Source organism: Podarcis bocagei (assembly GCF_964188305.1).
Source record: "Podarcis bocagei genome assembly, chromosome: Z".
Classification (NCBI taxonomy): domain Eukaryota; kingdom Metazoa; phylum Chordata; class Lepidosauria; order Squamata; family Lacertidae; genus Podarcis; species Podarcis bocagei.
The window spans coordinates 35,010,813-35,036,811 of NC_138140.1; the positions used below are offsets into that span (position 1 = coordinate 35,010,813).

Sequence of the window (25,999 nt, forward strand, 5' to 3'; positions counted from 1 at the left end):
GGGGGGCGGAACGGCCTGACGGGCAGGGATGAAGGGCAGGACCCGACCAGAGTTTTTTTGCGTCAATGGATCAAAGGCGGGCATTCACGTGGTTGCTGTTTCGGGCACATCATTGGCTCTTGCTAAGCCCCGCCTTCTGTGGTCTTGTCCAGATTCCCAATGAGGCGTGGTCATGAGCTGGCCACGCCCCTTATTAAAATAGCCAGTAGCCTCAGGGAAGAAGCCTTTGTACCCTTCTTGCTCACTTCCCTTTTAGATTGGAAGGGTGTCATTGCACGTATTTGCATATATTTTAAATAATTAATTGGCATATTTAAATAGGGGCGGGTCACGTGCGACATGTCCTTGCCCTCCCAGAGCAGCGCAATAGCGGTCCCTATGGCCTCACCAGTGGGGGAGGGAGGGGAAGTACCGCAAAAAATTAGGTTCACAGCCGGAAGTGCTGCCGTGCTTTACGGCGCGCGGGGTGCTATTTGCTCCCTGCCGGGGCTTGACCATCCACGTGCTCAACCTCCCTTTCTCAGCCTCACTTCCTGGACTGAAGAAAAAGGGAAGGGGAGTATTGGGGTGTCTGAGCTCCCGCCCCCCATGGCGGCCGCAGAAGAGGAACATCCCTTGAGGAACGGGCTGGTCATGAGTGAGGACGATGAGGAGAAGGAGGTGAACTTTCAAGCCCAACTGTATTTAATTCCAAAGCTGTACAGTGGTACCTCAGGTTACATACGCTTCAGGATACAGACTCCGCTAACCCAGAAATAGTGCTTCAGGTTGAGAACTTTGCTTCAGGATGAGAACAGAAATCGGGCTCCGGCGGTGTGGCAGCAGCAGGAGGCCCCATTAGCTAAAGTGGTGCTTCAGGTTAAAAACAGTTTCAGGTTAAGAACGGACCTCCGGAACGAATTAAGTACCTAACCTAAGGTACCACTGTACTCTGTGTGATCCCATGTGTGAGGGAGGGGGTGGTTTAGAGCCACCCGCGCGTGGGGGAAGCGCTCTGTAAGCTCGGGGGGATACCTTTGTTGCCTTCTCGTCGTGCTGCGGTATTCCTGTTGAGCCGCTTTAATGCAGTTGGCTTTAAGGATTTCTTTGCCCCATGAAAGATGCCCAGGACAGCATGCCATACGCGTAGCCAAGGGGGAAGGGGGGGCAGTCACGTCGGTTCTGCCCCCCCCCAAACAAAAGTCCTGCTCCCCAGCCACGTCCTGACTCACCCCCCACAAAAATTCTGGCTACGCTTATGCAATAAGGAATAAATATATTCAAGCTCTGCGAGATTAAATAGCAGAACTGGCTTGTTGAACACACTTCTTTGAAGTCTCTCAGCCCCACTCACCTCACAGAGTGTTTGTTGTGGGGGAGGAAGGGAAAGGAGATTGTTAGCCGCTTTGAGACTCCTGAAGGGGAGTGAAAGGCGGGATATCAAATCCAAACTCCTGTTGCCTCCTTGCAAAGGCTTAAATGGCTTTTGAAAATTCTACTCTTAATCCTGAGTTTTGATCCCGACATCTGTGTCTCCCCTTGTCCTTTCCTTTTTGCGTTTTTCCTTACGGCCACTCTCCAAAACTATAAGCAGTGTTTTTTTCTATTAAAAGAAGTTCTGGAACTCACCTTGAACTCCTCCCTTGTAATGGCAATGGCACCCACCTGAGAGGTGCAGGAACCTAGTTCTGGCAACTTCCAACTGGGGAAAAAAGCCCTGGCTGTAAGGCAGTAAGTCCAGTGAGCAGGTCAGTCTGATTAGCTGGCAGCTGCATCTCCTCACAGGTTAGCACTGTCATGCTAGAGGCTAGGTATGCTCAGTGGTACCCTTTGAAGTTATTATTCATCTTGTTTCAAGGATGAGTCTGGGTTCAGCCCTCTGTGAGATGATCCTTGGCCCTTATTCATTGGTAACCTTTTGTTCCCCAGGTGGACAATGAAGAAGCAACAAAGAAGCACCACCAGCTTGTGGATTCACTCACTGCCTTGGCTGGAGCGAAGCGGTAAGAAGGAAGGGAGACTGTTTCATGGCCCTGGTGATGGAGACAAAGAATGAGCGATCTAAATAGCTTGATTTTCCATTCCTAACTAGGTCAATGTCCTTTCTTTCTTTTTTGCAGACGGAGGGCAGTTGAACGCACTGAGGCGAGCAGACAGATCTCAGAATTTGATCTTTGTGGTGGAGGTGAGAGCTCTTGGAGCGTAGCAATCACTGGCACAGATGGATCGTCTGTTACCCCTGGGGCATAGCTAGGAGGGAGCATGTGACCAGATCCATGTACCATTTCTCAATCTCTAGAGAACTGAGATGCATGGCTATAGAACAAGTTTGGCCTTCCAGATGTTACTGGACAACAACTCCCATGATCCCTAGCTATTGACCATGCTTGCGGGGCTGATGGGAGTTGTAGTTCAGCAACATCTGAAGGTGCCAGAGGTTCCCCACACTTGCTATATAACATATGCTTTGCATGCAGAAGAAAGTCCCTGGTTTGGTATCTCCTGGTTAAATGGTCACAAATCAGGTGCTGGGGAAGGTCTCTCTGTCTGAGACCCTGAAGAACTGCTGCTAATCAGAGTGATGATACTGGACAAGACGATGCACCCAGATCTGGCCTGTCATCTAGTGTCACCATGTGTTGTGCATTGCAGATGCCAGAGAAAAAGTTCTCCTCTCAGAACTGCTGCAACCAGCTTCCAGCTCACCAGCTCTGAGTTCCATTCAGAAGCAGCTGAAGAAAGCCCAGCACAAAAAAGCCATCCAGCTCCCACTGAGCAAGGAGGAGAATGAGCGGGTGAGTTCAGTGGGCTGTTTTTGGGGCAGCTGTGCTTGGGGTGGTGGCAGGAAGGAAGATGTTGGCATTGGAGGTAGAAATGTGAAGGAAAGGGCACTGGAGGGAGAAACCAAAAGGAGAGGAACAGAGGAAAAGTGTGTGTGTGTTGGCACAAGTAGGATAGACTGGCAAAAATATCTTTTCCTGTGGTACAGGTAATTCTCAACTTATACTGTTATGTTCTGTGGTCACAGCATAAAGCCAAAATCACATATAATCACAGCACATTGGGTACAGTGATGGGTGGGATTGCCATTTTCCCCCAGATACACCCTGCCTCTCTTAAATTTTTACAAAATTTGTTTGCCAAGCACATGAAGCTGAATGCACGCAAGTTCAATGTGTGTATGTTGGGAGTTACCTATACATCTCTTAAATTTTGTTGTCAAATTCATTTTCTCTTTTTTTAAAAAAAAATCATTTTTATTAATTTTAACATGCAAATTATAAAACATAGCACACAAATTATTACAAATACACCTTTTTTTGGACTTCCATCAGCACCTCTGATGATCTTCCGTCTTAACCTCTTTTTATGCATTTCTTAATTTTATATTGTTTTTACCTCTCTTAACTTATCATCCCCCCTTTTCCATTTTGACAATATTTCCAACAATACTCCTCACAGAACTTCTTGCAAACCTACAAACGTCGTCTGATCATCACAAATACTTTTCATATAGTTCATAAATTTACTCCAGTCTTCGGTAAATTTCTGGTCCTGCCAGTCTCGGATCCTTCCTGTTAATTTGTCTAATTCTGCGTAGTCCATCAACTTCATCCTCCATTCTTCAATCGTTGGCAATTCTTCTTGCTTCCATTTCTGGGCTAATAGTATTCTAGCTGCTGTTACTGCATATAAGAAAAGCTAACATTCTTTTCTATTTATATCGCTTCCCACCATTCCCAATAGAAATGCTTCTGGTTTCTTTGTAAATGTATATTTCAACATTTTTCCCCAACTCGTTATATATCATCTCTCAAAAACATTTCACCTTTTTACATTCCCACCACATATGATAGAATGTTCTCTCTTTTTCTTTACATTTCCAACATTTATTACTAGTTTTATACATTTTCACTAGCTTGACAGGAGAGATATACCATCTATACACCATTTTCATCACATTTTCTTTTTATACATTACATGCAGTAAACTTTAAACCTTCTTTCCATAATTTCACCCAGTCACTCAGTTGTATATTATATCCAAAATCTTTAGCCCAATGAATCATAACCGACTTAACCTCCTCATCTTTCAAATGCCATTCCAGCAGCAATTTACACATTTTAGACAAATTTTTAAAATCATTATTTAATGTTTTTTGTTCAAATTTTGATTCCTTTTTGTCAAATCCTCTTTCTTTAAAATCTTGTTTAAACCTTTCATTGACCTGGTAATAATGTAACCAATCATAAACATAATCTTTGATTTCTCCATATGGTTTCATTTTCCATTTACCATCTTCCTTACTTATTAGTTTCCCATATGTTATCCATTTCCCACTCATATTGACCTTTTTCACCCTCATCGCTTCTAATGGAGATAGCCAATGCAGTGTTTTTTGTTCCAATAGGTTTTTGTGTCTATCCCAAACCTCTATTAGAGATCTTCAAAAAATATGGTTTCCAAATCCTTTATGGACTTTCGTCTTAGTATACCATAAATAAGCGTGCCAACCAAATCTATTGTCATAACCTTCCAAGTCCAGCAATTCCGTATTTTCTAGTTTCATCCATTCCTTCAACCAACAGAGGCGTGCTGCTTCATAATACAATTTCAAGTCTGGCAGGGTGAAGCCTTCTCTTTCTTTAGCATCTGTTAATGACTTAAATTGAATTCTCGGCTTCTTACCCTGCCAGATATATCTTGAAATTGTTTTTTGCCAATCTTTAAATATTGCAGCCCCTTTAATTACAGGAATTGTCTGAAACAAAAATAACATCTTTGGTAGCACATTCATCTTTATCGCTGAAATCCTACCCCAAAATGATAACTTCAACCTCCCCCATATCTCTAGATCTCTTTGGACACTATTCCACATTGGCGTATAATTATTTTAAAATAGATCAATATTTTTAGGAGTTAACCAAATTCCTAAATATTTCACTTTTTTAACAACTTCTATACCTATTTGTTGCTGCAATGTATCAACCAAGTCCTGTTTCATATTCTTAACAATTATCTTAGTTTTACTTTTGTTCAATTTAAAACCTGCCACTTGCCCAAACTGTTCTATCTCCTCTAATACTTCTTTAAGTTGTCAGCTCTCACTAAATGAAGTATTAAGATTCCAACAATGGGATTGCATCATATTCTGGGTGAAGTAAATTCCTAAATAACTTATACTGAGGCTTGACTATGGGCATCTTTATAGTGGGTGCTCCAAAATATGCCTCTGGGAAAGCTCGCTGTAGCTGGTCTACCATATATGTATATATTTATACATATACATACATACATGTGTGTGTGTGTGTGTCTCTCTCTCTCTCTCTCTATATATATATATGTTTCAGACTAGTCAGAGCCAACGGAGGGTCACACTTTTATAGTATGTTCTTCCAAAAGTGGGTTCTGGCTTGACAACTCCCACGTCTCTTTAAAGAAATACCTGTATGTCACTGGGATCTTCCTGCTGAAGGTTGTGCTTGTCTTATCTGTCTACCTGCAGGTGGTGAGGGAAGCTGCCTACACTCAGACATCTGAAGCCCTAGCTAAGTGGCAGCCAGTGGTGCAGCAAAACAGACGTGCTGAGCAGCTAGTCTTCCCATTGCAACAGGAGAAAGTGACTGTCGCGGCCATTGAGGAAGTGATAAATGGATGGCAGGTGGGTGTTGGTTGACCTCAGCAAGAAGTGAGAATTAGGCTTGAGCTGGACCCAGCTGTTGCACGGTGCTCTTGCCTCATGTTCAAGCCAAGCTATATCCCTAGGAGTGTAGGAAACTGCTCTTCTGCTGCGTGCCATCTAACTTAATATTTTCTGCGTTGACTGCCAACAGTTCTCTAGGGTTTCAGGCACAGTTCTCTCCCAGCCCTACCTGGGAGGTATGTGGGTGTGCCAATCATCTACTGTGGCTTCTATAGCTTGTGGTCTGGTAGACGGAACTCTGACTTAGCTATTCAACTTCATAGCTCTAATCTCCTATTTGAGCAGAACTTACCAAGTTGCTTTCTCAGTTCCTCCTCTGAAAAAAAAGAGAACTAGAGAGACACTTACCTGTTTTATTGTGCAGATTAATACCATATAAGTTGTTAGGCAATCCAGTGTTACTATGCAGTTACAGACCCATTCAAAAACAAAGGAAACCCCCAAACCATATAACTTCTAGCATAAAATTTGATATGGTTCACAGGTGTATATGAAACAGGAAAAAGAAAATCAGCCCATACAACACTTAACTGTTAGAATATTTTCATGAAGGTTTGTTATGGGAAATGAATATCTATGAACTGTTTCTGTTACTGTTTTATTCATATCAGCCAATAAGCAAGCTAAATAACACTCAAAAGACCTTTCTGGATATTTTAGTCAGACAGGAATAAATTTGCTTTGCTCATCTCTTTAAAAAATCACAAAAAGAATACATATTAGGATTTCTATCGCTCCATCCCCATGAAGGGCAGAATTGTTCATTGTAAGAAAACCCCAATAGGCAATTAAGGCAATTAAATTTGGTCCTAGAGAAGATCAACCAATATTTGGGAACAGTCACATTATCCATATATTTGGCACAACGCTTGAAGCAGTCAGTGGACAAATCAAGATAAATTGGGGAGCAGGTTTTATAAGCAGCTGTCATGGAGAAATTTGCATCAATATGTTTAACCTGAAGTTTAAGAATACAATTTGCCCAGTAGTGGTACTGAGTAGGAAAAAAATCAACAAAGGTCTAATAACTGTAATTTATTGATACAGGCTTTGGAATTATTTTTTCTTTTTTGTTGTTGCTAGAAATAATATATGGCAATTATGTGGTAACGCTATCTTCTATGGGCTATCCAGTTCCAGCTGATCTTTGTCCATACCTCTGAGTTACTTTTAAAAGGCAGCTGAAGAAAAATCTAGAGAATTTAGCCATGGGTGCATTTTTCTGAAAGAAAAGTACCGTTCTGAAAGTTTTATAAGTGTTTACATTTTACTTAAGATGATGTGGCACTTTGAAAACTGGGAAGTGCAACAGAAAAGGAAAAGGTAGCAACCAACCACTTCCCTCTGTTTCTGTGCCCATTCAAGCTCTGTCGCTTTAACTGCTCTTCCTGCCTCTATCATGCTATTTGGTCTCCATGAGCCAGTTCTTTTATACAGCTTTGCCATTTCAGCCAAGACAGCCCTCCCACTCAACATGTTTGGAGAGCACTCATTCTTAAAATTTCCTGTCTGTATTGGAACTAAAACCTATCCTTACTAAAGACTCTGAAAGGTGTGGTATTCTCCCTTTCTTGAAAAGGAGGGTTGTGTAGAAATTATTCATGAGTTGTTCTTCAGTAGGGGTGCAATATAAATGTAACAAATAAATACAGTGGTGCCTCACAAGACGAAATTAATTCGTTCCACGAGTTTTTTCGTCTAGCAAATTTTTTGTCTTGCGAAGCACGGTGTCGGAAAAGTTTTGGAAAAGCTTCAAAAATCGCCAAAAACCTCAAAAAAGGCTACCACACCGCGTTCTATGAGTTGCTCCTCGAAGTCAAGTCGCAACTGTATTAAGGGTGTTAAGAAAAAGGAAACCAAATTGCAAAAAACGCAAGACGTTTTCGTCTTGCGAAGCAAGCCCATATGGAAATTCGTCTTGCGAAGCAGCTCAAAAACCGCAAAACCCTTTTGTCTAGCAAGTTTTTCGTCTTGCGGGGCATTCGTCTTGCGGGGCACCACTGTAATAATACATTCTATATCTATCTATCTATCTATCTATCTATCTATCATCTCTCTATCTGCCTGCTATGGTTTTTGCTCGGCCAATAACTAACATGCTCCTGGTACGATAAAAGCAGTGAAACAATAAAATAGGAAATAAATTCTAAAAGTAGTATTACAACAGTCTGCATAGGGACAGAGAAAAGCTAAAACCATAATGACACCATCTAATCACAAGCTAAAACATTTCGGGGTAAAATAAACAGAGTTTGAATGCCTGTGCCCCCCCCCCCTTTTAAAGGCTTTACCTGGTTCTAAAACAACATTTAGAGTTCAAGCAATCCCCTCTTGCGGAGGGTCTTATGCAAGCCGGGGCCACTGCAGAGAAGGCCCTTTTACCTGGTGGTCTTCTCACCATAACTTTGCTGGCAGAGTTTTCCAGAAAAGGCCCTCCAATGATAATCTCAGGGCACTTGTGGGTACACAGTGAGATGAAGCAATCCTTCAGATACTGCATCCCTAAGCCATGAAGGGCTTGAAATGTCAAAACCAGTCGAGCTTTGGAACTAACTTGGAGCCAGTGAATATGGGAAAGCACCTGTGTAACATGCTCATAACTTAAGTTCCTATGTTGCCTCAAGTTTCCAGATAGTCTCCAGAGGCAGCAATGACAAGCATAGTCTGCAAAGGAAGAGGTAGTATCCCTTCACCTAAAATCAGACTGGCAAATAAAGTATTGGGGGGGGTGGGGGTCCCCTGTTTTGTTAGTGACCTTTTGCAACCTTGTTAGACTAGTCTTTAGAGTAAGCTGAAACTTACCTCTCTGTGTCCATCCTTCCCTTTTCTCACCTGCTCTAAGGCACGAACACCCCTGGAGCAAGAAATCTTTGATATTCTGCACAGAGGAAAGCAGCCAGTGAAGGACCCACTCCTGACGCCACAGGAGAAGTCCTCGCTGCAGGCCATGAGTCTGGAGGAGGTGAGTCTAGATCTAGCTGTTTCTTTCCCATTCTCCATCTCTCCCTCCCTCCTGGATCCCACACTGCCTTGTTCTGTAAGCTTTTACAGTCAGCCCTCCTCTCCATTTGTGCGCATTTTCAGGCACAGTTGCGACGTATGCAGCGCCAGAAGGCTCGGGTCCTGCAGTCCTACTACGAGGCTAAGGCACGACGTCAGCGGAAGATCAAGAGCAAAAGGTAAGCAATTGTTGTAGAGCAGTGGCTGGGAACCTACAGTCCCATTAGTTCTGATAGCAGACCACAAAACTGTCGTTCCCCCCCTTCCCTCAAGCACAGTTACCTGCTCCGTACCTGATATCAAATTTTACATTGGGTGTGGGGGCAGGTAAAGACATGGGTGTGGAAGATCAATTGGGAAGCTGCAAAGTATGCTCCCAGTTGTTCGTGTTCCAAGAAAGATTTGCTGTTAGTCCTGATCAGATGATTGGTCGCGACAGCAAGGCTTGCAGGGATTGGCTGCACTACAGAGTTCTTGATCAACTGATCCCTGCCCAAAGCTGGCATTGCTGTAAGTGCTGATCAGCTGACTTAAGTTGGAGAAAAATTGTGAACAGCCATCCAACCTACCTTCACCCTTTTAAGTTGGCTGCCGAAAAGAAATGAGGCTGGGTGGGAAAAGTTCTTTTCTCACTTTTGTGGATGAGCCCTGTTCAGTTTCTGCATAGTTCCTTGCAGCCCACAAAGGACTAGGCATCTTGCGACTTGCTACACTGGGCTCATTTGGGAGGGAAGGGCAAGACATAAATGTAATTTTAAAAATAATAAATAACATTTGGAGTATGTTAGAATGAGGAATTCTAAAACAGATTCAAATCCCTGTGTACGCAAAATGAAAACATGCAGCCCCATGTGCGGTTCTCTGTTCCCCAACAGGTGTGGGCTCTGTTTGTTTATTTTTTACACTTTTCTTGCAATGATCTCTTGAGAAGATGGTATACATTGCTCTCCCCCTCTCTCTCAACATTCCCATGCCCATTTTATCTTTATCCTGTGAGGTGGGTAAGGCAGAGACATTGACTCAATCAGGGTGACCCATTGAGCTTGACAGCTAGCAGGGATTTGAAACTGAGGCTTTCTGGTCTTAGGCTGATACTCCACACAAAGGGTGGGGAACTAGTAGCCCTCAATAAGTTGCTGGATTCCAACCCCTACCATCCCTGGCCATTGGTTGTACTGGCTGAAGTTGAGGGGAGGGCAGCAACATTTAGAGTCACAGTTTTCTTGTCCCTTCTCTAACCACTTAACTGAATCTCTGCTGCAGGCTCTGTCCCTCCAAATGTTGCTGAACTACAATTCCCATCAGCCTCAACAAGCATTGCCAATGGCCAGGGCAAACAGGTTCTAGACACCAGCTCTGTTGCCTCCCTTGAATCAGGAGTTGGCAGTGATGTCAGTTAGCTGTGTGTCCTTTCCCTCTGGCCTGGCTATTCAAGCCTCAGACATTGCTATCTTCCTCTTCCTGAAGGTATCACAGGATGCTTAGGAAGAGCAGGAAACGCAAGGTGCTGAAAGAATTCGAGACGTTGCGGAAAACTAACCCTGAGGCAGCTCTAGAAGAGCTAGCTAAAATTGAGAAAGCGCGTATTGAGGTGAGTGCAGCCCTCTTCCTGTGGTACCGAGATGAGGCCCCTCTGCCTAGTGGAGGGCGCTATCTTACTGTACTCCACCATCGTGACATTTTGCCTTATTTCTCTGTGCAGGAGAGGATGAGCCTGAAACACCAGAACAAGGGCAAGTGGGCCAAATCTACAGTCCTCATGGCAAAGTACAACCTAGAGGTGAGAGACGTGTGGAGCGAGGAGGTTTTATCAGCCAAAACCCGCTCTTAACATGTAATTAAACCAAGGCAGGTGCTTGAGAGATTTGATCGAGCTGAAACGTACCTTCCAGAAAAGGGTTGGCTGAAAATATCAGGCTACTCCCATAGAAGTGGTTTTTAGAGCACCTTTAACAACATTTGCAAGTGGGTGATAAAAGGCCTTTCTTTTGTCCACTTGCCTTCCCGCCATTGGGTGGATTTACATCCAAAGCCAAAAACAGATGGCAAAACATTTTCTGGCCAGTTGCAATTCATACCCTTTCTCCTGGGAAATTAACTTTCTCTGGAGAGTATTGTTTGAAATTCTTACTTGGGAGGGGGAGGAAATAGTAGTGAATTATTGTAAGTTGGGCTGTTAAATATTTTACTTGCTTCCTGGGTAGTTATTAGATGGCTGTATGCTTTGCTGGTCCCCTTGTGGCTGAAAACATGGGATACTGTAAGTCAGGGGAGGGCCAAAGATAGATCTACAATCTACTGGTAGATTGTTGGACAATTTGCAGTAGATCAGCAAGGGTTTCTGACTTCTGATTGTTTAACAACAGCTGGGTCAAAAAGAATCCTCTGGCACCAGACCGTTCAAGCTCTTATCTGAAATAATACAGAAACAGGTTTGTCTATGCAAACCATCCCAGTATCCATGTTGACTTTTGGGGTGCAGCAGATAACTGTCTCCTCCCCCTAAGCCTCCATTTTGCATATGGCACCACCTTCAAAGGTAGAGTTGTCATATTTCAAAAAGTGAAAATCCGGACACAAAAGTTGTTGAGATTTTGGCTGGTTGTTTTTTTGCCAGAGTTTTTGAGCTGTGTGTGTGTGACAGACATTTTGTAATCTATTTTATGGAAAATAGGCAAAAACAACACTGCTGACATGAGTTACCATATGTCCAGATTTTCCCAGACGTGTTGCTGATTTCCACCTGGACACTGCTTCTAACTGCAGTATTCCGGGAAATTCCAGGCGTATGGCAATCCTATTCAAAGGCTCTACTCTTTGCACCTGGCTTTGGGGGTTGGGTGGACCTGGGAGGGTTCTAGTGAAGAAGCAAATAATAGCTTTCGTAAGCCTAAGGTCTGCAAGTAAATGCTATTGCCTGCCTGCCTTTCTAGGCTAGGCAAGCCATGCAGGAGCAGCTGGCCCGGAACAAAGAACTGACCCAGAAAGTACGCCCAGCATCCGATAGCGAGGAAGGTGGCAACGACACTGACACAGAGGGGGATCTCGTGCCAAGTGTTGTCAATGAGAGGCCTGCTGGGCTGGATCCAGACAACCCCTGGATGTTGGGACGGCCCCACCCAGAGCCCAAGGAGGACCTTCCAGCTGCACCAGAAGACAGCGAAGAGAGTGACGAAGAGATGGATCCACCTGCAACCAAGGAGGAGACTTTGCTGCAAGGCTTTGTTGCAGGTCAGCAGGGTCAGGGCCATAAAACCATGCATGGTGTGGGGGAAATGAACAGATAATGTGTTTTTATTCGTTGTATAATACCAGGGCAGGGTCATCCAGTGAAAACGATAGGCTGTATACTCAGGATACAATTTTTTTATTATTATTAATTTTCTTTTCTCATAACAAGTATTCAATATCATCATTTAACATCCATTTTCTAGTTTTCCCCCTCCCTGTTGACTTCTCCCAACTTCTGTTTCTGGTTTGTTACATTCTGTTTATACATAATGTTCTGTTATCACTAATTATATTTCTTGTTATCTGTAAATAAAGTTGTGAATGTTTATTTAAATCCTGACAACGAGTCCATGTTTTTTCTTGTTTCTGCAAGTATGTTGTAAAAGGTTCCCATTCTTTTCCAAAGTCACTATTGCTCTTTTCACGCAGTGTGGCTGTTAATTTTGCCAGTTCTGCATAGTTCATCGATTTTTCTTGCCATTGTTCTTTAGATGGTATTTCTCCAGTCTTCCAGTTTTGTGGTATTAGGATTCTTGCTCCCGTAGGTAGCGTACATGAATAATGTCCGATTTTTCTTTGGCATTTCTTGTCCTAGAATACCTAACAAAAAGGCTTCTGGTTTTTTCACAAAGGTTATTTTAAACATTTTTTTCAATTCATTATATATCATTGCCCAATTTTTTAAAATCATCTTACAATCCCACCACATGTGATAAAATGTACTTTCCCCTTCTTTACATCTCCGAAAGTTCTTCTGTTTTGTACATTTTGGCCAGTTTTAATGGTGTAAAGTACCACCTGTACATCATTTTCATATAATTCTCTTTCAACAATATACAATCCGTAAATTTCAAGTTCACTTTCCAAAGCCTTATCCAATCCTCAAATTGTATGTTATGACCTATGTTCTGTGCCCACTTGGTCTTTAGTTTCCCATTCCAACAGAATATTAGACGCCTCCTTTAACAATTTAGAATTATGATCTATGATATCCTTTTGGAATTTGGAAACTGTGTAAGTGAATCCTCTCTTGTTATCTTCCGTGAAGATTTCATTTAATGCCTATAATGCAACCAACTCTGAAGGTGTTCCTTTATCTCATCGTAATCTTTCAATTTCCACTTTCTTTTTTGTTCTACTAATAAATCTCTATATGTTGGCCATATTCCTTTCATTGTTAATGTTTTAAGTGATAATGCTTCAATAGGTGACAACCACCACAGGGTTTTGGATTCCAGTAATTCTTTGTATTTTTCCCATACCCTTATCAGGGACTTTCTAATTATGTGATTGTGGAATCCTTTGTGTACCTTTGCTTTTCCATACCACAGATATGAATGCCAACCGAATCTGTTGTCATGTCCTTCTAAGTCTATTGCCTCCTCTTTTTCCAATTTAATCCAATCCTGAATCCAAATAAGGCATGCTGCTTCATAGTAAATTTTAAAATCTGGAAAAGTCTCTTCACTGTTGTAAGTCTGCAAGTATTTTGTGCTTTATTCTTGGCCTTTTCCCATTCCAGATAAATTTTGAAATACCTTGCTGCCATTTTTTGAAGCAAGCATTATTACTTATCGGTATTGTCTGAAAAAGGAACAGTATTTTTGGCAATACATTCATTTTTATTGCAGCAATTCATCCTAAAAAACAGAGGTTCATCCCATTTCATATTTCCAAATTCCTTTTTATTTCATTCCAATTTTTTTTCATAATTGTCTTTGTAAATACAGTGGTACCTCGGGTTAAGTACTTAATTCGTTCTGGAGGTCTGTTCTTAACCTGAAACTGTTCTTAACCTGAAGCACCACTTTAGCTAATGGGGCCTCCTGCTGCCGCTGCATGATTTCTCTTCTCATCCTGAAGCAAAGTTCTTAACCTGAGGTAATATTTCTGGGTTAGCTAACAGTTTTGTTTTGTTTTTATTAAGTTTAAAACCTGACACTTGTCCAAACTTTTGAATTTTTTCTATTACTCTAGCAAGAGAATTCTTTGGATCTTCTACAGTAATAACCAAATTGTCCACGAAGGCTTTCAATTTATGTTCATTTTTCTTTATTCTTATTCCTGCTACTTCTTTATCCATTCTAATATTCCTTGCCAGAACCTCCAGGACCAGAATGAACATAAGCGGTGATAATGGACATCCTTGTCTAGTTCCTTTTTGTATTTTACATTGGTTTGTTGTCACCTGGTTAATAATTAGTTTTGCATTCTGTTCTGAATATCTATTCCCTTGCTAAATTTTACTCCAAATTCCATTTTTTCAAGAACTTTTTCATGAAGTCCCAAGAAACATTATCAAATGCTTTTTCTGCATTTATAAACATCAATGCTGCTTGTTTTTCATTTTGCACTTCCAGGTATTCAATTATGTTTAAAATGTTTCTGATAATATCTTTCATTTGTCTTCCTGGAAGAAATCCTGCTTGGTCTTGATGTAAATGTTCCTCCAAAGAACTTTTCATTCTGTTAGCAAGGATATATGCAAACAGTTTGTAATTGTTGTTTAATAGTGAGATGGGCCTATAATTTTTTACTAATGTTATATCCGAATCTTGTTTTGGTGTTAATGTTATATAGGCCTCTTTCCGTGTTTCTGGGACTTCCCCTGTTTTTAAAATCTCATTCATCATATATTTTAAGGGAATCACAAGCTGTTCATTTAATTTTTTATAATACTTTGCTGAAATTCCATCTGGTCCTGGTGATTTGTCTGTCTTTGCTTGATTTATTGCATCTAATATTTCCTGCGATGTTATTTCGCCATTTAATAGTATCCGTTTTTCTTTTATTTTTGGGAGAGTGCTGCTTTTTATATATTCTTCCATCAGTGTCTTCTTTTCAATTCCTTTTTTTGTAAAGATCTGTAAAGTACTTAATGAAGTCTTCCCTTATTTCCTTTTGTTTGTCAGTGACCTTACCATTATGTTTTATCTTATTTATATAATTTTTTTGCTCACTTCTCCTCATTTGCCATGCCAGTAATTTCCCTGGCTTGTTGGTATGTTCAAAATACTTTTGTTTCATCCTTTTAATTTTCCAACTTATTTCCTCATTAATCAACAGTGAGTATTGAATTTGTAATAGTTTAATTGCCTGTTTAACCATGTCTTTATTTGGTTTTTTATCTTTTCTCCTTGGACTTTGATTTGTACCACTAGAATCCTCCCTTTATTGTCTTTTTGGATTAGCTTGGGTTCAAGTGCAGGTTTAATGTAAAATACTACACCACGTCTTTTAGCATTGTCTGCTGAAATAAAATCCATTCCTAATATTTTTTTTATCAATCAGAATTATTTTGTGTTTGTTTGCTACATGTGTTTCCTTCAGGGGGAAAAAGTATATTTTGACTGCTGTAAGAAGCAATCATTTTATTTAGCTAGTTGACAGAGGTTTGCATACTGCTTACTTGACTGCTTAAATCTCCACATGGTTTTAGAAGGAACAAACTGAAATTTTTCTTTTAAAAATACTGACAAATGCAAAAGCAGGTCAACATTTATTTTAAAACTCAGAATAAATAGAAATAAAATTGGATGTATTAAAACGATGTGCCTGGGTAGGCTTGCTGGGGGGGGTGTGATGTATTCCAAAAAGTTACTTAGTGAAAATTTTGGGTCTGCTAATATTAACCATGATGGCAATATGGAGTATCCACATTCCAAGGCAGTGTACCCTTGAGTACCAGTTGCTAAAGAGCAGCAACACAGAGAGAGCCTTGATTTTCCTACCCTGCAGGAAGCTGGGCTAGAGTGATGTCTGATCCAACAGTGCCCTTCAGATGCTATGTTAATTTGTGTCGTGTTCTTGCTTCAGGTCTTAACGGTGAGGAAGCGATGCCCAAGCTGACGGACGTGCTTTTGCCAGCACCTCCAAGCCCTGTGCCGGAGGGGCCACTCCTGAGTGAGAAGCTGGAGCGGCTTCGTACCTTAGAGGATATGGAGGCCATAGAGACAGAGGAAGTCCCACTGGAAAACGGAATGCCAGAAGTCAACAGTGCTGAACTTCAGCAGGCTCCGGAAGCTGAGTCATTGCCCAAGGGTGGCAAGACCCAGAGCTCCAAGAAGAAAGCCAAGCGCAAGGCTCTGATTGATCTGAAGGCAGTGCTGGCTCAGCCACTTCGTCCCATACAGTGTCCATTTTTGCCTTCTGCTGTACAGGATGAGGTGAGCACCATTAGGAGGGGCTAATCAGGGGTTCCATGGATCCGGAAGAGCTAAGTGCTAGCGCTTTACTTGCACTGTGCCCCTTCAGGCTAACGGCGTGGGAAGCGTTCATCTTTGAAAGCTCCCCAATGGAAGAAAGCTAGTATGTCAGGAAGAAGGTTTAATCTCCTTGGCGTGCTTGTTTTCCAGCTGCAGGGAGCCTTATCCCAATGCATCAGGGAAGAGAGAGCATGCTTTACATTAGGGATGGGGTGGGGCTGTGGCCCTCCAGATGTCATTAGTCAACACCCATCAGCTCCTATTAGCATAGCCAACTATGCTAAGGGTAGTTGTAGTCCAGTAACATCAGGAGGTCCCCTTGCATCACATGTAGAAGAGCTTTGGTTCATTCCTTGTTTTGTTTCTCGTTAAAAACTGATTTTGGGTAGCAGAACTGAAAGCTATATTTGCCTAGAGTTATTGGAGAGCCAGCACTGAGCTAAAATGACCAACTGTCTCACTGTATGAGAAAGCCAATAATTGCCTTCACAGATTAGCTTTTTCAGAGCAGGCTGGCCCAGTTCAGAAATGAATGGCAAATTAGGGTTTGTTGTTAGAAGAAGAAACCTGAGGCTCATGCACTCCTCCACATGTATAAGAGGAGGCTGAAAGCTTCTACTTTACCCCTTTTAAAAATGTTTTTATTTAAATGCACACACATTTTGTGTGTGTGTGTGTATACATACATATATATACACACACACACACACACACACACACACACACACATATACATACCTACATGCATACGTACTAATAGAGTATTAAGAATAAAAACCTGGTGAAAGCACCTAAATGTCAACAACAGCAATTACAAAAAACAAAAGCTAGGCTATTAACATTAGTACGATTTATATGCCTAGAGAAACGTAGACATTAAATAGGAGTAACTAATAATACAATGGTGCCTCGGTTCTCAGACGAAATCTGTTCGCTTTTTCAAAAACCAAGGCAAGACTTCCCATTGGTTTCAAGAGCTTCTTCCGCTCAGCGGAAGCCGCGTTGCACATTCGGGTTCCAAAAAGCGTTCAAAAACAGAAGCATTTACTTCTGGGTTTTCAGTGTTCAAGAACCGAAACATATGACAACGGAGGCATTCGGGAACCGAGGTTCCACTGTATAACCAAAGGGACATTATTATGCTTTCACTTTTGAATTAATCACAGTTCCCTGTTAAGTCTGAACTTGAGGAACTGTGGTTAGGTGTCTTCAATATGCTGGTTTATTTTTTAAAGAACAGCAGATAAAACAAATTTCTGTTCCACAAGTGCAGACATACCAGGGAACTGTCCAGAGCTTACAAGCAGGTGATTTCAACCTCCTTTCACATAAAGTAGGGAGAGAGGAAGGGACAGCAGCAGCAGCACACTGACGCTAATAGAATCGTTGGAAGGAACCATGGAAGGAACCGTGAGGGTAATCTAGTCCAACCCTCTTGTTATGCAAGTGTATTATTATCTGATCAGCCTTCCAGGTGGTGTTTGACTATGGCTCCCATTATCTGTAAGCATTGGTTTTGCTAACTGGGGGATGATGGGAATTGGAGTCCATCAGTATTTGGGGGGGCACATTGGGGTAGGCTGCAATGTGACAAAGCATGCTTTGTCATTTTGTTTGAATCATGCCAGCATGTCTTAAGCAAACAGCTTGTGTATTACAGGAAAGTATTCGAGGACCGAACTGCTCCAGAGAATTCTTGCAAGCGAGCTGAGTCACATGCTGCTGGGAAAGGGAAGGAGGTGTTTTAAAATCCAAACACCAGAGCTCCTGGGCAGAGAAATTCCTTCCTGCTCCAAATCCCTGCACTGAGTCAGACTCTGTGAGCAGAAGCAATTCAGCAATCTCCTCAAATGAGCTTTCATTGGATGCAGTTCCGTGCCACTCAGCAGTATCTTGCTCCTTGTTGGTTAAGGATGCAGAGTGGGGAGGAGACTCCTTTGTCTGTTCTCTTCGTTCATTGTACACCTGTCTTTTGGCTCCAGCAGGGCCTTCAAGAAAGCTTAACAGCATTTTCCGTAAAACAATTACATTTCCAATTGAGCATCAAGGTCACTGTTAGATTATACTCTTCCTGTTTTAGTTACCTATTGTCTGGAAATCCTGTGAGACACCTTGTCCACCTGCCTGCTGATCTTTTTCTCCCTTGCAGCTAGAGATGGGCAAAGACCAGCGACAGGTGATCCGGGAGGCCTTTGCAAGTGACAACGTCGTTGCCGACTTTATGAAAGAAAAGCGTCGGGCAGAGCAGAACAGCAAACCAAAAGTTATCAGTCTGGTTCTTCCAGGATGGGGCGAGTGGGGAGGCGCAGGACTACAGCCGAGTAAGATGAAGAAGAGACGGTACGTTTCAGGGCGGAAGCTTAGTGGTCTGTCACTGCCAGCTGTCACCTGCTTCACCTCCCTTCTTCCTTTTCTTTTTTGCCCTCTAGGTTCCTTATCAAACCAGCAGCTGGGCCCCCAAGGAAAGACAGGCACCTGCCCAATGTTATCCTGAGTGAAAAGCGCAATATTTCAGCAGCGGTGCATCAGGTGAGTTTATCACTCTGGCCTGGGAGACTGCCGTTCACACTTTCACCTTCAGAAACAATGTGGGGAAAAGAAAATGCAGTATAAATGTTCTTAGAATCATAGAATTCTAAGACGTTAGAATTGACTTCTTCTTCTTAATTATAGTTGGAAGGGACCTCAAGGGTTGTCTAGTCCAACTCCCTGCTATGCAGGAATGTAATTAAACTCTGTGAATTTAACTGAGGAAAGACCATAGCTCAGTCAGGAGAGCATCTGCGCTGCTTGCAGAAAGTCCCAGTTTCCATCCCCTGCCTCGCCAGTCAAAAGGATGAAGTGATGGGAAAGAGGTCTGTGTGGATTTCTGAGAAGTAGACAGTTCTGGGGCAGATGGATAAATAGTCCAACCTGTTATAAGGCAAATTCGTATGTACTTGATTGGGTATGTACAGGCAACACCCTGTTTGCATGGGGGTTGTGTTCTGGGTTATCGCACGCATCAGCAGTTGCGCAGAAGCCTGTTCTGCCCTGTTACGGGGCCAAAAGCAGCACGCATGTCAGAGGCCAGGCTACAATCAGATGTGCAGAAAATGGTCACTGCCTGTCCTATGTACCTGACAGCAATTCCTTTCTTTTGGTATTTTTTATAAGGATTGTTTTATCTGCCTGAAGGTTGATAGAGCAGGTTGCAACTACAAAATTTAAAAAATGCAAGCAGCTCACCAAGGCTTTGTGCATGTGCCACCTCATTCCCAGGAAGTGCCTGCTTAGCTGTGTGTTGTTCCTAGCCTTCCACTTTCAGGGTGCCATTAAACTACTTCTTCACTACACTGCAGGTGAGCCAGCTGCCCTTCCCCTTTGAGAACAGCAAGCAGTTTGAACGCAGCATCCAAGCACCCATGGGCCCCACTTGGAACACCCAGCGTGCTTTCCAGCGTCTGACAGCTCCTCACATTGTCACCAAGCCTGGCCACATCATCCGGCCCATCAGTGCTGAGGACAGTGAGCTGCTCTGCAAAGCGGAAAAGGCAAACGGCATGGGAAGGGAGCCGGATTTGCCACTGTCATTGTCACCCCACAATCATCACCCACGCCATGCCTCAAGGAGGAAGGCTCGGCGGAGCTAAGTCCTACAGGGACTCTGCCATACAGGCCTGACTCCTTGGGCTAACTGGCGTTGTTGTCTTCTTATTTTCTTCAGTCAATTTTATTGATTTTCAGTATATAACACAGAAACACATACAACAAATGTATTCGTTTCCCATCCCTCCCTTCCTCCATTTATTCCCATGGAACAAATCAGTTTATTAAATTCTGCCAGAGTCCATTGAGTGAATTAGGTGGATGCCGGTCATCAGGGTTATCATTTTGAAAACCCAATGAAAGGATGACAAGTTTCAGACATCTATGTCTTCTGTGCTGTTCAGTGCTTGTACTCGCCTTGTTCGTTTTTCCAGTAAGGGAAATTGTCCGTACATCTTGCTTCCACACAGAATTCTGTAAATGATCCAGTCTCTTCCATTTCTGTGCTACCAAGTGGAAAGTGAATCAATTAACCATTTGTATAAAATCGTGGAACAGTAGAGTTTGAAGGGATCTCCGAGGGTGACCTAGTCTAACCCCTGCAATGCAGGAATCTCAATACGCGATCCCTCGTCCAATTTGAAACCATACCAGACCCTGCTCAGCTTTACAAATGTGTTAGTAGTTTTATTGCTGCAGTTGAAATTAAGCTGATCTTCCCTGGAAATGGTTAACAGTCCTAAACTTGATGTGCAATCTGCATGTTGCCCCTTGATGTGGCTTCCTCCCCCCACCCTGTGAACACCTTTTACTAAAAGGATGTACATAAGTCACATGTGGAACATTGTACCAATTGTATTGCAAGCTTACAAACACAAGTATGATAATGATTTATTACTATAGCTGCATGTTAGTGGTGTCAGATGCCATTTATGTAACAGCTTAAATGTAATCACTCATATATGAGTTGAGACTAATGCTAAGGGTTTTTTGGCCCATAAATTATTCCAATCCACATCTTCACTTTCTATGCTAAATCAGTTTCCCACAGCCATTTTACATGATCATGTTGTCCAATTGTTAGTTGGCTGAGTATTTTGAAAAGCATAGGTTTGTATTGCATATTATCATTCTAATTGCATTTTGTAGATGAGCCGCATCATTATACTTCTGGAAGTGTTGGTAAATCACTGTCAATCTTGGGCCTTTTGCCTTAATGGACAAACCTTACCAATAATTTTAAGAGTTTCGATCAATATACAAATAGGAATAGTCTGAAATGAAAACAATTTTTGTAATACCGTCATTTTTACCGATGACGCTCTTACCATTCATGATAGGTTTAACTTGGGCCTATTACTTACAGTCTTTAACAGTATCTTTAGTAATGGTAAAAAAATACTTTTATCAAGCTTTACCCAAGAATTCCTAGATATTTACATGCTGGGGACAGATCTTAAAGCCTGTGATCACTTTGAATGTATCACAATTTACAGGATAAACTAAAACACAACTACTTGTTCAGAGATAGCCCAGCAATTTTACCATGTCCTTTCCATCTCCCTGTTGGCCTCTGACAGTGATTAGTCTGGATCAGAGAACATCAGTGCGATATAATCAGCAAATAAATTGAGAGGGTAAGTCTGACCGTTGCGCAGATGATGACGTCACCACCACCCTGTCTTTTTAAATAAGTGTTATTTGTTTTTTGAGAAATCAGTAAACAAATTTAACAAAATACAACTTGCCAGTTGTTCCCTCAATGTCAAATTTTCAATGTCATTTTCTCCTGATAACTCAACAGCCCATATGCGCGTATATCATGAGGCAAGTGACAGACCCATCACCAAATTTCCAGCATTTAGCTTTTTGAGGCCAACTGGAGTTTATTTCTAGTGTTTAGCTTTCACTTAACTGAAGAAGCTAGCTGTCTGTGAGTTCAGCCAGTTGTGTTTTCTTGGAGGGAAAGAAGGGAAGATGGGATAGGGTATTCCATGTGAAGACATTGGTCTACTAGCCACGAATTTGGTGACAAGGTTGGTTGGTTTAAAAGTGCAAGCTTGTATTGAAAGATATGTTTAATACCTGGCTCTTTTTCATAAGCAAATTACTTTAAAAATAATGCAGTTGGGTTTGTTCATCTCTTCCAAGATTAATTGCCATACTCTACTCAACCTACTATGGGGGAAAACTATAAATATACTGCTACTTCAACAAGCTCAAGGGAAATAAAGCTATTAACATGTATTTATCTCCAATAAAACTTCTACCTTTGGTTGCATCATGTGTGGGATTGTTGTTGTTGTGACTTCCTGAGGTATAAATCTAAGAATCTGTGCTGAAAGCTTCCTATTAATATTTGCACACTTAAAATGCTTGTTAATTGTGTGCATGTGTGTGTAGAAAACAACTACACCTTATAAGCAGAAATGAGAGTGAGAGTGCAGAATACAAATAATTACAAATGACACTTCTATGGCAAATTGTTCCTCTGTTGGCTCTAAAGACTGAAAGAATATTTTGCAGATCAGCACTGTCACGCTACGTGTTTCCATTGCCCCTGCTGCAACATATGAACAGCCTGCTATAGAGATAAGGAGTGTTCAGGTATTTGCCTGAACTCTCAAACTCTGTATCCAAGGGCAAAAGCAGGGGTTTGCATGGCAGCCCCATCCCCAAGGTGCACTGTGCCCAATGTTAAGTGGGAAAGGTATATCAGAGTCCTCAATGTGAGATGTTCTATGTTCAAGAAAACAGAAGTTCTAAAAAAGCCCTGCAGACCTTTCATGCTCCACACAAGGGAGGTTGGGGACAAGGCAAGGGTGCTGCACGAAAGGATGTTAGGGCATGTCCACATTTGTCTGCTGCCCAGAGTTACATGATTCACATGACCAAGTTAATCCCTGTAGCATTTAGGACAGGAGTCAGCAAACTTTTTCAGCAGGGGACTGGTCCACTGTCACTAGACTTTGTGGGGGGCTGGACTATATTTTTTGTGGGGAGGAGAACGAATTCCTACACCACACAAATAACCCAGAGATGCATTTTAAATAAAAGGACAGATTCTACTCATGTAAAAACATGCTGATTCCCGGACCATCCGCGGGCTGGATTTAGAAGGCAATTGGGCTGCATCCAGCCCTCGGGCCCTAGGTTGCCTACCCATGATTTAGGACCTGGAGAGGAAGATTAACCCTACGCATGCCCATGGTCCCAATGGAAATCACCTGCCAGAAGCTATTGGTTGCATGAGATGTGAGGAGGAGAAGAAGAAGAAGAGGAGTTTGGATTTGATATCCCGCCTTTCACTCCCCTTCAGGAGTCTCAAAGTGGCTAACATTCTCCTCTCCCTTCCTCCCCCACAACAAACACTTCGTGAGGTGAGTGGGGCTGAGAGACTTCAAAGAAGTGTGACTGGCCCAAGGTCACCCAGCAGCTGCATGTGGAGGAGCGGAGACGCGAACCTGGTTCCCCAGATTACGAGACTACCACTCTTAACCACTACACCACACTGGCCCTCACTGAGCTGCTCTTTGAACCAATGGAAGCTTTTATCTCAATGTGAATAGTTTCAGGAACACACTTTTTTTTTGTAGGACCACACAAGGCACAGTAGGATCCAACTCCTCTCCGATTCCCATGGTCTGGAGGCTGCTATTTGCATATTTTAAAACATGCATGTTGAGAATGTAAGAATAGCCCAACTGGATCAGACCAGTGACCCACCTAGTCTACCATCTTGTTCTCATAGTGTCCAAGCAGATGCCTGTGGGAAGTTTGCAAGCAGGACATGAGCACAACAGCACTTTCACCTCCTGCAGCTTCTAGCAACTGGTATTTTTTTAAATAAAGTTTTTTATTTATACAACAAGAAAAACAACAACAACAACAAAAAACCCAAATACCGAATTACACACAAATTACAAAAGTAACCATAGGCACATAATTTTCTTAGCAAACAATAAAACATCTGTTGGTCTTAACACTAAAGACCCAACCTCCCGTCTATTCCATATTTCAAATTCATATTACTTATTGCCAATACACATTTTTTTCATAATTAAACTTATTCTCAATAAATCTAATTTCTACCTTGCAACTATTACTGAAGTTCCTCGAATGCTGCAACAGAATTTAAACTACTATATTTTTCAGATATTCTTTGAAAACCTCCCATTTAGAAACAAATTCCTGTTTTGATTTATTCTTTATTTTTTTCTGATAAACCATCTAATTCGGCATATTCTGTCAGCTTTTGGATCCAATCTTGTATAGAGGGGATTTCATTACTCTTCCATTTTGCTGCGATCAAAACTCTTGCTGCCGTCGTCTCATATAAAAAGATACCCTTCCTCTTTTGTGGAATATCCAAATCTGTTATTCCTAGGAGGTAGGCCTCTGGTTTTTTATTGAAAGAGATCTTTAGCATTTTTTGCAGTTCTGCATGTATACTCTCCCAGAATACCTGTATTTTCCTACATGTCCACCACATATGGTAGAATGTTCCTGAGTCTCCGCATCTCCAACAATTACTTGACACATTTTTATACATTTTTGAAAGCTTCCATGGTGTTAGATACCATCGATGTTGCATTTTTGAAAGTTCTCTCTAATCGTGTAACAATTTGTGAATTTCCAATTGATCTTCCATAAATTTTCCCATTGGGCCATGGTTATTGAATGGCCAAAATGCTGGGACCACCTCACCATTGCCACTGTTACCTCCTCCTCGACTGTCCAGTCAAGGAGGAGTTGGTAAGTTTTGGAAAGAGTTTTTCTTTTAGAATTTACAAGATCAGATTCGAATCGGGAAATTTCTGTTGAGAACCGCTTTTGTTTGTCAGATTTAAATTTTTCAAATAACTGATGGTATTGGAACCAGTCTGAAATGTGTTCTCTTATTTCCTCAAAGTTTTTTAATTTTATTTGGTTATCTTCATTTTTTAGAAGTATTTTATATGTTGGCCAGCTTTCCTGAGTATTTTTCCGTTTTACTGCTATGGCTTCTACTGGAGAAGTCCACCACGGGACTTTAGGCTCCATCAGATCTTTATATTTTTCCCATACAGCAAAGAGTGACCTTCTTATTATATGGTTGGTAAAAATTTTATGAATTTTCGCTTTTCCATATATTAGGTAGGTGTGCCATCCCCAATGGTTGTCAAAACCTTCCAGGTCCAGGAGGTCCGGATCCAATCTTTTAGCCAGGTGAAACAGGCTGCCTCGTAATAGACTTTTAGGTCGGGTAGGGAAAAGCCTCCTCTCTCTTTTATGTCTATTAAGATCAGATGTTTAATCCTAGGTTTCTTCCCTTCCCACAGGAATTTGGAAATTTCTCTTTGCCACTGGTATTCAGATGCATTTCTGTTTCTGATCATGGGAGCAGAGCCATCATGGCTAGTACCCATTAACAGTCTTCTCCATTAATTTGTCTAATCCCAAGTTGGGCCATCACTGCCTCCTGTGGGAGCCATGCGACAGACTTGCTAAATATAGTTTCCATCCTCTCAAGTTCCCATTTTTGGAAGAAGGCAAGATGTCTGCCTAGGAATGCATAGTTACCCCTGTGAATTGTCAATATCAAATCCACTGGGAGAGGTTTGTCCTGACTTGAAGCACTTTACACTTGTTTACCCTGAACTGCATTAGCCATTTCTGTGGGATAACCAGCCTCATATAACCAACCTGCTTAAGTCTACTTAATGAATTAAGGGGTTAATACCATACTGCAAGCTATCCTGCCAGGCTTAGCTCACCTTGGGAGGAACCAGGTCAGGCATAGGCAAACTCAGCCTTCCAGATGTTTTGAGACTACAACTCCCATCATCCCTAGCTAACAGGACCAGTGGTTAGGGATGATGGGAGTTGTAGTCCCAAAACATCTGGAGGGCCAAGTCTGCCTATGCCATAGCTGTCAACTTTTACCTTTTCTTGCAAGGAATCCTATTCAGAATAAAGGAATTTCCCTTTAAAAAGTGAAACGTTGACAGCTATGGCCTATGCCTGAACCAGATAGACAACCATTGTTCCCATTGAGTCTACCAGAGAAGCTCAATGTGTGAGGAAGTCTGAGCTCACTGCTGAGGCTCAGATCACATGGCTATTACAAGCCTCTGTTGAGCTCCTATACCAATAATTTAGGGACTTTCACTGCTTTGCAACTAAAGTTTTACTGCCTGTGCAACCTTTTCTGAATGCTATATGGTAAAGCACATGAACCTGACCTTTGGAGAGTGTGTAAGTAAACCATTTTTAGCTTACAAAATGAATCGTCCTTTTCTATGCTAGGGGAAGTGGGAAGCTTTGGAAGGAACTTGGAAGGGCTTATTTTAAAGGTCTAACAGCCCATATA

General features: G+C 41.9%; 1 protein-coding gene across 1 annotated transcript; it reads left to right on the forward strand.

Moving 5' to 3' along the window:
- The first annotated feature begins 396 nt into the window (after positions 1–396).
- Positions 397–21,928, forward strand: UTP14A (UTP14A small subunit processome component). Its single transcript, XM_081179414.1, has 14 exons — positions 397–660; positions 1,909–1,982; positions 2,100–2,164; positions 2,632–2,774; positions 5,486–5,641; positions 8,526–8,645; positions 8,768–8,862; positions 10,151–10,274; positions 10,386–10,463; positions 11,617–11,914; positions 15,731–16,080; positions 18,269–18,459; positions 18,549–18,648; positions 19,461–21,928. The coding sequence occupies exons 1-14, from the start codon at positions 589–591 to the stop codon at positions 19,749–19,751; spliced, it is 2,157 nt and encodes a 718-aa protein (XP_081035540.1). The 5' UTR covers positions 397–588; the 3' UTR covers positions 19,752–21,928.
- The last annotated feature ends 4,071 nt before the right edge of the window (positions 21,929–25,999 follow it).

What these genes read in the sequence shown, in the direction of transcription:
- UTP14A (XM_081179414.1), top strand. Translation starts at nt 589, where the DNA reads ATGGCGGCCGCAGAAGAGGAACATCCCTTGAGGAACGGGCTGGTCATG. An exon ending in AGGACGATGAGGAGAAGGAG is followed by an intron (nt 661 to 1,908) that starts GTGAACTTTCAA and finishes TTTGTTCCCCAG; the next exon opens with GTGGACAATGAAGAAGCAAC. An exon ending in GCTGCAAGGCTTTGTTGCAG is followed by an intron (nt 11,915 to 15,730) that starts GTCAGCAGGGTC and finishes TTCTTGCTTCAG; the next exon opens with GTCTTAACGGTGAGGAAGCG.